This window comes from Argiope bruennichi, chromosome 1, assembly GCF_947563725.1.
Source record: "Argiope bruennichi chromosome 1, qqArgBrue1.1, whole genome shotgun sequence".
NCBI classification, from domain to species: domain Eukaryota; kingdom Metazoa; phylum Arthropoda; class Arachnida; order Araneae; family Araneidae; genus Argiope; species Argiope bruennichi.
In genome coordinates this window covers 90306533-90320993 of record NC_079151.1, presented here as the reverse complement: position 1 = coordinate 90320993, position 14461 = coordinate 90306533, and the positions used below count along the sequence as shown (strand labels likewise).

General features: G+C 29.9%; 1 protein-coding gene across 1 annotated transcript in view; it reads right to left on the bottom strand.

Annotated features, from left to right (window-relative positions):
* The window catches only part of LOC129976230 (uncharacterized), a 50073-nt gene that overhangs the window by 15366 nt on the left and 20246 nt on the right, over window positions 1-14461 (bottom strand). Inside the window, exons 6-11 of the mRNA XM_056089702.1 lie at window positions 13890-14050; window positions 13350-13550; window positions 9481-9609; window positions 2829-3146; window positions 1576-1756; window positions 259-437 (exon numbers count right to left, since the gene is read on the bottom strand). Coding sequence (XP_055945677.1) covers window positions 259-437; window positions 1576-1756; window positions 2829-3146; window positions 9481-9609; window positions 13350-13550; window positions 13890-14050 — 1169 coding nt within the window. The remainder of the gene's footprint in view (window positions 1-258; window positions 438-1575; window positions 1757-2828; window positions 3147-9480; window positions 9610-13349; window positions 13551-13889; window positions 14051-14461) is intronic.

Here is a 14461-nt window from a genome sequence, read left to right as displayed (position 1 = left end):
ATTAAGTTATTGCTAAATTTATTACGTTTTTTAAGACTTTTATTAAGATAGCTGAGAGCTACTTAGGTAAAGGTTTTTTCAATCCACCTAAACTATTTTAAGCTTTCTGATTAATTACGAGCTTGCATTGCTGTCAGCAAGACATATAGCATCACTCAGATATACTAGTTCTACTAACAACTGTTTTTGGTAATCCTATGGGCGTTAAATTCTGAAAATAAAAATTTAGCCAACAGAAATGTCATTCAAAATACTTGCCAGCACTCAGTAACTCCACAGAGGCAGTGGACCATTCTCTAATTCTTGTTTGTCTATCCTGTATATTCTGCTGCAGTTTCTGGTAAAAGCCCTTTTCACTCCGAAACATAGTTCGAACGCTTCCATTCCTCTTAATATAAAAAAGGAACTGGAGAAGTTCAGTGCTGCCATTCTGTCTCCTAAAAATTTTTTAATTTTTTTTTTCAATTTATACAAGAAACAATTTATATAAAAATCATACACACCCTACAAAAAAGTGTAAATCCTGTTATAAGTTTTACAAATTAACAAGAAATTTTTCTTTCATTTTCGGATTTATGCATAAAATGAAAAAAATAGAGGGAGAAAGAAATAAAAGTTAATTCAATATTGTTAAGTAGAAGGTAACTCCTTTATCCATTTTAAGGAACAAACTAATGCGCAATATCATTTAAGATATAGCTCTTGAAAAGTCCAGAAAGGGAAGCTTATTTAGGGACAAACAAGACTGATTAAAAAGAAATCCTCTCGTACAAGCTGGAAAGCACATCTGAGTTACTATCTGGCAACATAAATTGCTGATGTTAGAAACAGTCAAAAATTAGGGCTTGAAAATCATATTTCAGCCCCTAACTTCTAAGATATCGCAGTTATCGAAAAACGTTAAATGCAAAAACTGTTCATCTTAATGAGGTTATAATTTCGCTGATTGTATTTATTTTTCTATCTTCAATATTAAGATATTTATATAGAAATGAAAATTTTGACCCCCTTCCATCACCATTTCCACCCTTTTGAACTAGATGGACCATTTACGATCTCGTCCGAGATTTTCACGTTTCTAACAACATATTCCAATCCCGTTAAAATCCAAATAAAATTACTCTCGTTATCATGTTCTTAAAATAACACAAGCAAAGCGTTATTTTTAAACCTTAAACTTTTGAATGAAAGATGGTTTTACGTTCCAGGGGCCATGATCGTTGAAGAAATTTTCCCGAAGTCTTGTCATGAGAACCATTGCAATAGGTAATCTTCCTATAGGAATCTACTTAAAATACTCAGTTATCAATAATCTTACCATTTTTTGATATCAAACATTCCACACGAAAGTCTTTTGTGGGTAAGATTTCTTAAACAATATTGTCATATTTCTTTACACAAGAACCATCTCCAAAGTACTTGTAAAAACATCACAGTCTTTCAAGAAATCATGCGAAAATTTTCTCACTTGCACAGATTTATGATTCTAAGTAAATTAACTATTACTTGTGACTGTTATTTGATTTCTTCTTACGCCAAATAAAATTAAGAAAAAAATGAATCCACATTACAGACCTTTGTACAACATATAGATCATCCCTTTCTGGTTTGCCAATCGCTGATGGGACAGCTTCCATTATATTAGTCATAACTTCACTCCATTGACTTCTGTCGGTCGAAAAATCAATTTTTGAAAAGTCACTATACTGCCTTATTCGTGAAATATAGTACAAATTTATTATATACGTTGAGAGATCTGTTAGTTGAAAGAAGAAAATATTAAATTTAATTAGAACAAAAACATACAGAGTATATAAGAATCTGATATATATGTACAAAATAATATGTAACTGTTCAGGGTATAATCAGAAAGAGGAGAATCAGAACGTAGTATATCCATTCCATTAATTGGAGTTAACAGGATTTAATTCTTGATATGACCTCAAATAAATGTTATCTGAGCTTAAAAACTTAACTTAAAATGGAACAATAGCAAAAGATCTTGGAGTCATTAGATTTTGAATGTATGTTTTTCTGTATAAATTCGCGCGTGTGAGAAAGTGTTTATGCGTGTGTCTTAGACATAATCATAGTTGTGTTATTGTTCGTATTATTGATTCAACAGTCTTCGATAAGGTCATAATGTTGCCTTTAGAATTTTTATTTTCGTTTATTATGATAGTTATTATTTTCGTTGATGTTGTGAGTTCTACCTTACGACAGAGAACACACACACAAAAAAGTCTTAGTTAACATTTTTTTTTTCTTTTCTATAAACAAAATTTACAAAGAGAATATATTGTAATCTTCAAAAATTAATTCCATTTCCATGTCTGAATAAAACTCCTTGTCCCTCCTTGAGTCTAAAAAGAACTGTGTGTGCCGGGGGAAGAGCTATATTTGAGCGCGTATTGAGGTTCTACAGATCAACCAATCAACTAAAATCGGCTCAGATTTAATTTGGAAAATCGGAACGCGCATTCCCAAATTAATTTTTTAATTAATAAAAAATTAAGTGAAATTTGTATGCTTTCTCACGATAAATCCCCAAATTGTTATTGCATGAATCTGGTTTTTACATGACTTAAAAATTTTAATATTTTTAATTAAACCAATTAAAATAACTCGGTTCTGTTGGCTGTCACAATTTGATTCTTATAAATACTCTTTTTAGTGAGTCATGCACAACAAGTAATGCATTAAAAATTTAATTAAAATTAGAGGCAATTAATAATCTAGGCGATCCAATTTGTCGCCAATGGAAGGCGATAAAAGAAATAAAATCGAAACATCTTGTTTTAAAAGTAAAAAAAATGAAGTATTCATACCTGAAAAAAAATAATCCAATTCCAGTGACTCAAAAGTAATTTTGTATCCTTCAAGCATAACTTTACAGCTGTATGAACCTTGGCGGAGGGCAGGCGAAGACTGGTTGGCGTTAATGGGATCAAGAAAGGAGCCAAGATGCAAAGAATAATCATGCACATTAATGGGCACTCCATTTCTAAACCAGTTGTAGTAGAAGCGATTCCCTTTTCCGCTGACATTGAGATTAGTGAAAGACACTTCACATGTGAAAATACTTTTATTGATATCGGTACTTAAGATGTATTCTTTATACTCTGGTAATACTTTTACAGTTGCACCTGCACAAGTTTTGAAAAAAGAAAACACATCGATATGTTAATATTAGAAGTTTAAAAAGAATAAATAGTAGTAAAACTGTATAACTCATTTACTGTAGTATAATTTATAAGTATAGTTTCCATTATAAACCATTGATAAATTATATTCATTAATAGCTAATTTCAATTTTTAATACTTTATTAAGTGATTTCAGGAATACATTACTTTATGCAATAACTCCCGAATTAGTTTTTGTCTTTTTCATTATAAATTCCTTTTCATATTCTTAGTTCAAGCAGATTGTCCTTTATATTTCATTATCAATTATGACAAGTACATATCTCTAATTTCGAACATAAACATATCTCTAATATAAATAATATATATTAGAGATGAACATATCTCCAACTTCGATGTGTTTCTTTGAACTTAGTCAAAACTAACATGAAATATGTTTAGATCTTTAAATTGGATTATAGTTTGCTGTAAAAAATTAAACTTTTCATATTAGAGTTTAATTAAGTTATATTAATAGCTCATTTGAAAACAACATTAGGCCTATTTCGGGTAGGACCTTATAATTTGAACCTCGATCAGGTGAAGAAGATGGCACTTGAGCTGGCACTCCCCACTACAAATTTCATCACCACATGAATGAGATAAATTTGGTCGATGATTTCAGATTTAAACGTGTCCCAAGCCCATATACAAGATAGATCTTTAATAAAGTAGGCCCTGAAGTCTACACCACTAGCCCACCGAAGCTCCATTTCATCTAAGAGTTGTATAGAACATTATCATATATCATTAAAATATTAAATTTTGATAACAGACACTTCAGATAATAAATTTAAAATATTTAGATATTTGAAAAATTAATACAAAAAGATATTGTAGCTTGATTAATTAATAAAATTGGAAAGCTTCTCGAAAGTTAAATACCCAATCTAAATGAAAAACAGAATACTCTACAGTCGAAGTAAGTCAGTATTAATTTTATTAGAATGCCGGATTTTCTCTTTATATACGAGAAAGTTTTGTGAATTATTTTCGGTTAACCGGTAACTGGTGACGTGCGGTCTGTAAGACCGCTTCCGAGGGATTTTCGGTCACCCCTATTCTATTTTTAGCTCAATTGAATGGATTGAACCTGTAGCTTCCTGTTTTGTGACCTTCAATACACATGCACTTTTTCAACCGATTTCAGAGGGTTCTTTTAAAAATAATTCAGTTATTTCTTTAAGCGCGATCTCTAGGACCGCACCTCCCTGTTAGTGTCCCAGTGATAAACAAGGCTTAGAAGATGGCGCTAAAACTTAGGCCCCGAATTATCATCCAATTTGCTGATACTATTATGAAGCAGTGCTCCAAACACTTTTAAATGAAGCAGAAAGTGTAATTTGAGAAGAAAATGCATGTTCCAACGCATTTACTTTTTTTCAATGATAATATATTTTGAAAAATTTCTAAAACATATCTATATATCAAGAAAAATATCTGCAAAATGTATTGGCAGTTTTTCATACTAATACATTCATTAGAACATTTAATTTGAATGTAAATGAAATGCGGTCTCTTAGACCGTACCTCTCCAGTTAAGTCCTAAAATTTCACCTTCCCAGTTAAGGGTTAACAAGGTCATCTCGCAAAATTGCACGTTATGCGATCAGTTGAGAGAAGAATCAAAATATTTGCTGAAAATCGGTTTGTTATCTCTGAGTCGATGACTGTTAGACAATACCTGTTGAATGCTATGATTTATGCAAGATGCGATGATGTATTATCCTTCATAAGAATAATGTACAGAAAACAGCGATGCTGTTGTAGCTATGGGATCATAAATGTTGTCAACGCGCCTTTGTCCTACCATTGATGGAACCATACCTGCAACTTTATTGACTGATTGCTTTAATGAAAAGCTTTCAATATTGAATGTAGCAAAGAAATGAACAATCCAATTTTAAGGTACATAAGAGTAGATGGTGAATTGGGCTAGAGGTTCCTTTTACCTAAATTTGGCATAGTCATTTGACCATCACGATGAAAATTATTCCTATCCATCAACACAGCATCAATTATCATTCGCACAAAGTACTGAGGTATAAAGGCCCGGGGTCCGGGACACATTTAAATTTTTTTTTATTAATTAATTTAAAATTTTGAAATTTTTTGTACTGATCAGCCGTCTTATTAATAAGCAAAATCACAACACAAAAGTTTTCAAAATTTTTTTTAAACTTAAAATTTAATTTTTTTTAAGTGACGTTGTTTTAAATCGATATAACTCAAAATATTTTTGATCAATTTTCAAAATTTTTTCATTAAATCAAACACAAATATATATTCTTTCATTTTGATTCGGCAATTTAAAAAATATTAATTGAAAAAAAATTGAAAAAATTTGAATGAAAATTTTGAAAAATTCTTGGTTACTTTTTTTTAAAAAACTTCATATCTTGAAAAGTAAAATTTTTTTTTTAAATTTGCTGAATCAAAATTAAAGTAAACAGTTTGAAAAGTATGTGTTTCAAATTTCAGACCTCTATCTTTATATGATCTGGACTTACATCAATTTGATCACAACAAATAATGAAAAAACGCAACATGGTTAAAAATGCCATGGCAACGGAATTTTGACAGTTGGAATTTCAAAGCAGTTGTCAACAAAAATTATGATATCTCTCGTTCTAATTAAGATAGAAACATGATTTGAATGTTATTTTAAGCAAAAACGCATGCAGGATTTTTTCAGCTAAAAAATTTTTTTTTCGAAAATTTGACGATTTATGTGTCCCGGACCCCCTTAATAAAGCGTGATTTAAAGTATCTGTTATTCTAAACTCATCTCATTATGCCCGGTATTACAGCCTATAGTATTACTTCCCTTCAGAGTTCAGGAAGTTTTATAACAGCCAACACTGTGTAAAGTTATATGCCAACATTGAACTTGACTTTAGACCTTTAAAGTAACCGCTTTCTATTAAATGAAAATGAATATTAATATGGGATGTATTAATATATTAATATATGAATATTAATAATTAATATGACCAGCGAAAGATACGTAAATATTGACTTCAGAAATATGCGAAAATAAATGTATTAAGCTACGTAAGGTTTAAACCCTAACTTTAGATGAATTTACAGAAAGATTTAAATGGTTTTGGGAAACGATAAAAAATTATATACATAACAATTAGCGAATTCCAATTTTGAACACGATTGGTTTATTCATAAAATAATTTACTGACATTTTTTGAGTTCTACAAGTAAAAGAAGATTTAATTTTTTTTCCGTTTTAATATATATGTTATATTAACTTTTATAGCTATTATAAAAGTTAATATTAACTTTATTATATAACTATATTAACTTTTCATAGCTATCTAAAAAGCAAATATTTTTATGTTCCTGTTTTTTTCTTTTCTCATTAATGACTAGTATTAGATATTTTTAATAAGTATCTGGTTGCTTATTTATATCAATTTTAGAGCATGAGGGAAAATGTGAAAAACTTGCTCTCATTACGAAACTAATGTGACTCATAACTCTTTTACAGAAAATCTATAAACCAACGGGAGTGGTTTCACTGAAATTTTCTCGCATATTCTCCAATAAAATGTTCCCCTACCCATTCATAAAATTGTCGACCTTGAGAAAAGCCGTGAATGACTTACATAACATTGACGAAAAAAATGTTACGGGATATGATTTCTTGAATGCGAATGTGGCATTTCAATTGAATTTATCTTATGAATGTTATTTTGAGCACTTTTTCTCAAATCCAAATTGAAGCCAAAATTTGGCACATCACTATAGTGTAACATTCCTCGTTTCTGAGCACTGATAAGACATTTACAGCCAGCTGTGTCGTCTCTGTTAATTACTAAACTCCTCAAAATAGCCAGATAGTGAATCTTTTCACCTGGGTGGTTTCGCATCTGTTCATTAGCGACTACAGTGAAAGACCACATGTGGGAATTCCTCGTCCAAGAGATATTGATAGTACTTTCAAAGAGAAAGGGGTGTCCAAACATATGGATGCTAAATGTTTCTCATTGTGAAAGGACTATGTTCCTACTACTCCGTGTTCCTACTACAGGTGTAAATAACTATATATATAACCAATATTAGAACAAGTTGTTCTTTTGTATATATAGGGCTGTAAAATAAAGAATTATCTGGAAATTCTGCTTCGCTATTTGATCAGTCTAGATCAAGACATTACAATAGTTGTAGTTAGAAGATCATATACCGAATTCCATTGATTTAAATCGTTGTACTTAGTACTGCTTTCGAATGGATCCGAAAGTACAGACCTACAGACGGCAGATACTTCGATGGATAGTTTCAAATGTTGAAAGAATCTGCATTTTGGACCTTAAGCATGTGCACTAAATATTATCTGTGTAGTTGTTTACGATGTATAGTTATCGAGTTCAATTGTATTCGAACAGCCAAATAGACAAACTTCATCTGTTTGGATTTCGTTCAGAATTCGATGGAAATCTTCAAATTTGGTCTGAAGTTCATATATTAAATTTCATTCATCAAAATCAAAGTGTTTTTCTGCTATTGTGTTCACAAATATAATGTCAAAAATTGTTTTACGAATTCAGGGAGGTTTAGAATATCGAGATTCATGAAAATCTCGAATTCAATTTTATTTATTTTTTTACAATTAAAATATTTTTTTCTACACTTCGTATTGAAGAAAATAAAAATACTTGGCAGTGTTTTTCAATACGCCATGCTAAAGAGAACTTATAATGCATTCATTAATTTATTTGACAATGATTCAATGAATTTAATGTTTTATGGTGAGATCGTCGTGACAGCTATCGTCACAAACAGCTGCTATAAAATGTAGCGGAAGCATTGTCACAAAACAGAAGATTTTTATAATTATAAATCAATCTATTGGTCAATATATATTAAATTACCTTTAAAATAATCTCTTCCAAATGCAGTGCACTTTCATCAAAATTTTTTCTATCCTTAAACTGTGTTCTAAAGTCACTTTCAAGAATCCCTAACAATGTTATTACTGAATTTCCTTTTGAATAACAAAAACAGACAATGAAGAGACCGTTTCAGCAGGGGAAATAAGAAAAGACACGGTGCTATATCTGGTAAATACGGAACTTGAAAATCCAATTTATGAAATTTTTTTCCAAAAAAATCACTGATAATAAGGCACTGTGAGAAGAAGTATTTTCGAGATGCGAAACCCATTAGTTACTAAATTCTTTTCCGACATTTTTGATGCAGGAACTTGTTCGTTAATATCTTTAATTCTTAAATGACAATTTTTTAAAATCTTTAACAGCAAAACTAACCAACTGATGACATATTGATGATTAAACCAAGTGAGTGGTCAGTGTGATTCACATATGAAGAATTTTATGTCTTTAAACATTTTATACCATTCAAATACTCATAAACAGTTTTTTAAGCCAGTTTACGACATTTCAAATATTTAACAAGAGAAGCCGCAATGCAAAATAAACTCTAATGTATATTCTTTACTCAATTACATTGGAAAATCAATAAAATCCATCTTTAATTAAAAATAAATTCATATAAGGTATAAATTCAAGTTTGTAATGGGTAAAAATATTCCGTGATAATATGAATTGAAATATTTAGGATTACTAGATATTTAAGTCATTGAAATAGTCCATGAAAATTTACAAGCTATATCTTATGTTTACGACTGATGACTTAATGAGATGGTAGAAATAAATAATTTACATAATTTTGAGAAGAATAATAAAAAAAGTGCAATGCAGACTATGTGAAATGGAAATAAAATTTTCACCAATTTAATACTTTTCTATATGACTATCATTTATACTGAGGCATTTGCCCCAGCGCTGGATGAATTAGGATTTTTCGCCAAATTCGTAGAAGCTGCAAGAATTTGTCTGGGAAGTTTTGGAGCACCCATCATGCAACTTCGGCCTTGGGACCCTCACTTTTCAATCTGTTTGGACCCTAGAAGAGGTGTCTCGGCGGTCAGAAGTTTGTTTCTGACGACAACTCAAAAGGGCCGATAGCGTTCTATGAGAATAAGATTTCCAAACTGATCCAGTGCTGAAGCTAGTACCTCTATGTAAATAGCAGCAACATGGAAAAGTAATAAATTGATAATACTTTTGCTTCATTTTCTTGCATTGACTTTTTTATTGTTGGTTCAAAATTATGTACATTACTTATTGATACTGCCTATTACATACTTTACATTAAGCCTTATTTCTCAAAAAAAACCTAGGCATTAGCCGATTTTTTTTATTTAAAAAAAAGTACTGCTAAAAAAGACAAAGGGAAGTTAAAAGATCAAAATCTACTTACTTATCTCTATAGGATCGCGCTCGCAAATAAATATTTTATCCAAACAGTTTACTGTTATATTATTTCCCAACGAACTTCCAAAAACTGTTTCGATGTATTTTACATCGCAGTCGGAATTAGCCTTGTAACCTGTAAAGAATTGAACAAAATACATGTGAGATATTTTGCATAATAGAGGAACGATTGCAGTTTTCTTTTTGTTACCAGCTACAAAGGAAGACTTTTAGAGATGGAAATATGATAACCAACTGAAAAAAAGACATTATTATTCTTTATTAATCAGAAAACACTGTTCTGATTAGTATTATTCTTTTCTAACATTTGAATTTTATGTTATGACTAGGGATTGCAATACCGGTATACCGAATACCGGTATTTTGAGCTATTTGCACAATTTTGTAATACCGGTATTCACAAGCTTAAATACCGGTTTTTCGGTATTTACTAGAAATTTTTAAAATTGTCTCCACTATATGTTCAGGTATCGCGAACATAGCAATATAGTACACGTTTTTGTTTTATGTCACCCTAATGGGAGAAATTAATTAGCTAATTAATGGCTTAATTAATTGCTTAAATCTAAATTAGCGAAACATGGATTATCCCTGAAAGAAGATATTGTATCCATAACAGCTGATGGAACAAAAATTATGAAAAAAATTGGAAAGTTGATTGGTGCAAATCAGAAGTTGTGCTATGCACATGGAATTCAATTAGGAGCAATAGATGTATTATACCAAAAATATAAAGAACAGAAGAATCCAAATACTATGGATATAGAAACTTCGGATTCCAACTTTGAAAAGAGTAAGAATGAGAGTGATATTGACAATGGAGATAATGACAATGTAATTATTGAAGAAGATATTGCTAATGAGGATGAAATATTAACCAATCAGGAATTGCTTCCTATAATTTGTAAAGTTCGAAAAATTGTTAAAATATTTAAACGTTACGCTATAAAAAGGATATATTACTAAAATATATACTAACTGAAAATAAAACAGAATATATGTTAATATTAGATTCTAAAACATGTTGGAACAGTTTACTCCTAATGATGGAACGATTTTTGAAACTGAGAAATCCAATCCAAAAAGCAATAATCGGTATCTGTAAATTAATTTTTCAGATAGTGAATTTGACTTAATATCCAGAACTGTATCAGCTCTACTTCCAATAAAACTGACTATTGAGGCATTATGTCGGAGAGATTCTAATTTATTAACAGCTAATGCAACAATAAATTTCATGTTGCAATCACTGAAAGAACAGCACACATTAGTATCTGAAGAATTATATATTACATTGAAAAATCGCACAGAAGAAAGGCATACCGAAATAGAAAATGTCTTATGGTATTTACATAATTATAATGATTTTAAAAATGAAAATGAAAAGAAGAATAGAAAATAACCAATTCAAATCTGATTAAGTTAGAGTAAAGTTTCTTAAAATTTTTTCCCACAAACCTATCCACATTCAGAATTTGGTTCAATTATCGAAGATTATGATGTCACTACTGTCGATAATGAAAAGGAATTGTATCTTGAACAAAAATTAGAGTTAGCGATAAATAAAAAAATTTCAATGAACCAAAATACAATACAGAAATCAGCTATATCCAAAACCATCCGACGAGATATCGATTTATTTGAAAATGAGGGATTTAGATGTAAATACTTGGATAAAGTATATCGCGCATTGCTAACAGTACCACCAACTAGCGTAGATGCCGAAAGAGCGTTTTCGACAGCTGGTAATTTTTACACAAAATTACTTTTCAGGCTTAATGGCAGTACAATTGATGCATTATGTTTTTTTTAGATCACATTTAAAAAATTTGTAATAGTACCACAAACTGAATAGTGATATTTACAATTTTTTTGTGATTTAAATAAATAAGATGTTTCTTTACTTTTTTGTGATTATATACTGTTATAATTTATAAGTTACTAATTATTTTTGTCATATTTACCCTCTCTAACAATACTGACAAATAAAAAAAAAGAAACACATGTATTTTCTTTTTTTTTCCAAAATTTCTAATACCGGTATTAAAACCGGTATCCCGGTATTAAGTTTTAAAAAATACCGAATACCGGTATTGAAATTTTGGTCCGGTATTGCAATCCCTAGTCATGACATTGTTTCAACTTTAAGAAGTATACTTCATGTTAACAAAGTGCTGTTCAAATGATGAACTTTTGAAATGTGACATTTTAAAAGATTTTAAATCTATTGCCTGTCTGTAATGGATGCTCACAACGGTAAAGACTATTCCTTTTCTATTTGTAACATATTTTATTTAATATGTTCTAATTTAGGTTACCACAAAGTGTTTTTACTTGGGATAAATAAATCATTATATTGTTAATTATCAAATTATTGCGATAAACAGATATAGATTTGAGGAATGGCGCTGTTTTGTAAATAGCATATAACAGGTATTTAAGCAATGTGTTTAGCAAAGATGGATTGAAACTACAATTGTCCATTGTTCATAGAAAACACATGTCCTTCCATACAAGTTATTCAAACCTTTATTTAAGTAATTTAGGTACTTTCAAAGAAGTAAATAATACTGAACTCACATTAAAGTTTGGAAGCCAACTATTTATTAGGAAATAATTAAATGCGCAATCATATTGAGTGCGATGATCCTCATTGAAAGAAGTAAAGCAGCTTTCACACGAAGCCAACAATTGCGCGCAATAAAAGGCCACGCCTACTTCAGAAAGATCACGTGATTTCGACGAGACACTGTCAAATAGTTGTCTCACTCACGCATTTTCCTGAGGTAGGTATGATCTTCTATTGCGCTCAATAGTTGGCATCGTGTGAACACTGCTTAAGGCAGTAGAATAAGCGAGCAATCGCATACGAGTAGGAAGAAATTAAAAGCACGAGCCTAAAGATTTTCAGGATCTATGCCATTATCGAGTAGACGATTTCACCGATTCAACGAATTCAATGAAGTTTATCTACAGTGCATCTATGATGTGCATATATGAGTAAATTTATAAATAATACTGTAAAAATTTTATTATATTCGTTATTTTTTTCGTTATTATCCAGAATAAAAATTGTTACATATCATAATTTTTTTATATCTTCTGGTAAAATGAAACAATTGGTACAATCTTAAAGATTCGGGACGATTAGCGAAAAAAAGCTAACAGCTATTCATTTTTCAAAATACCTTAACGCTGATGGATTAAAAAAAAAACCCGTGAAATTATCGTTTTCCATTTGACGATTTCAGAAGTGTATTTACGATTAAATTAAATCAAAAGATAAAAATTGTTTTCAAAAAAAATCTTTAAATCATGATTTTATAAAAGAATAACAACAAGAAAATGGGCTAATGACAGTTGTTTAATACTAATGAAAAAATATATAATATATTATAATATAATATATAATAATTTAAGTTGAATATATAATAATAAATAATATAATAATTTAACATCATTTTAATGTTTTATTACACATTTAAATTTTCATATGTTCGTAATCTGTTTGGTAACTGCAGTTAGCGTGTAAAATAATTTAGCATTTTTAAATCGTTCCTTTTAAAATGAGATTTTCGGCACATAGTTTTAGAAGAAAAAATTATTGCAAAACACGAACTATACAACATACGGAATCTTATTTAATTTGATCTGATGCTCATTAATTGCTAAGTACCTTAAAAAGTATTAAAGTGGTATGAAAAGGTTTTGAAAAATATTCACGAATATTTGAAAAATAATCACAAATACTGTAATATTTCAAACAATATTGCAAAAAATCTCTTTTTCTTATGGACTTTTCATAATATTTGCTTTCAATTTCTTAAACTCTATTCTTTTTCACATGATTTGTACCTGGTATGTTTAGATTGCTGAGTTCATAATATAATTCAATATAATGGTTAATGTCTGCTTCTTCGCTTTCAATCTTCTCGCATGTTTCTTCGGCCTGTATAGAAACTGAGCTGGTTGAATCTACTTTGAAAGGTTTGACGCAGTTTTTCTCAGTCAGTGGATTCTGATAGAAGAAAAACCAATCTTTTGGGCAGGCCAAACCTGAAAAAAAAGTTTCAAAAAGCTTTTCTTTATTTTCAAAAAGCAGGGTCTATAGGCAAAATATAAAATAATTAAAAACAGAGAAATAAAACATTAAAAGCTGCATTTAATGCAAACAAATTAAATAATTATAGTAATTAAACAGATTACAAATTCTCCAACATTTCATTTAAAATTTAAAATATATAGTTTTCAATTAAAAATTTGTTTATTGTGAAGATTTGCTTTACACAATTTATACTCATTAATAAAAGTTGTTTCAATTCATTGTCAAATATGCAGTGTATCCTAAAATAAATCTTTTAAGCTTTTAAATTGAAAAAACAGGAGTGAACTTACTTCCAGCTACAGGATAAATGGGAAATCCATTGTTATGACAAACATACGGGAGCTCTGTACCACAACTGCGAGTAACGAGTGTACCAGAAATAGTATTTAACGAGACACATTCGTGAAGTGGTTCGTTCTCAGCCCACTTTAAACCCCATTTATCTGATTCCCTGCAAATAAAGAATAACAAATAACCATTTTATTTTGCATCCTCCAATTTCTCAAGAAAAATATTCAATTTTATCAAAGCACACATATTCTCTGTCTGAGCTAATAATAAAGTTGTGATTGCCTATGTGTGGGAAGAGGAATACATTTCCATGAAAGATATGGTCTTTTTATGAGTCTAGTGCATGCTGAAACTGCGATTCCCGTTGATGAAATGAGGAAGTTTGCAGAAAATGGTCTCTGCTTAAATATCGACTTCGTTACCATCCATGGATCAAAATTAAGTTTTCCATTCCAGAATAACTTCAAACAGAAATTTTACTTCAGCTAAAAAATTTCTAAGTAAATTTCTAAATTATAAACATTTCTAAAAACTGTATATAAATGTAAGATTAGTTGTTTTAATATAATAA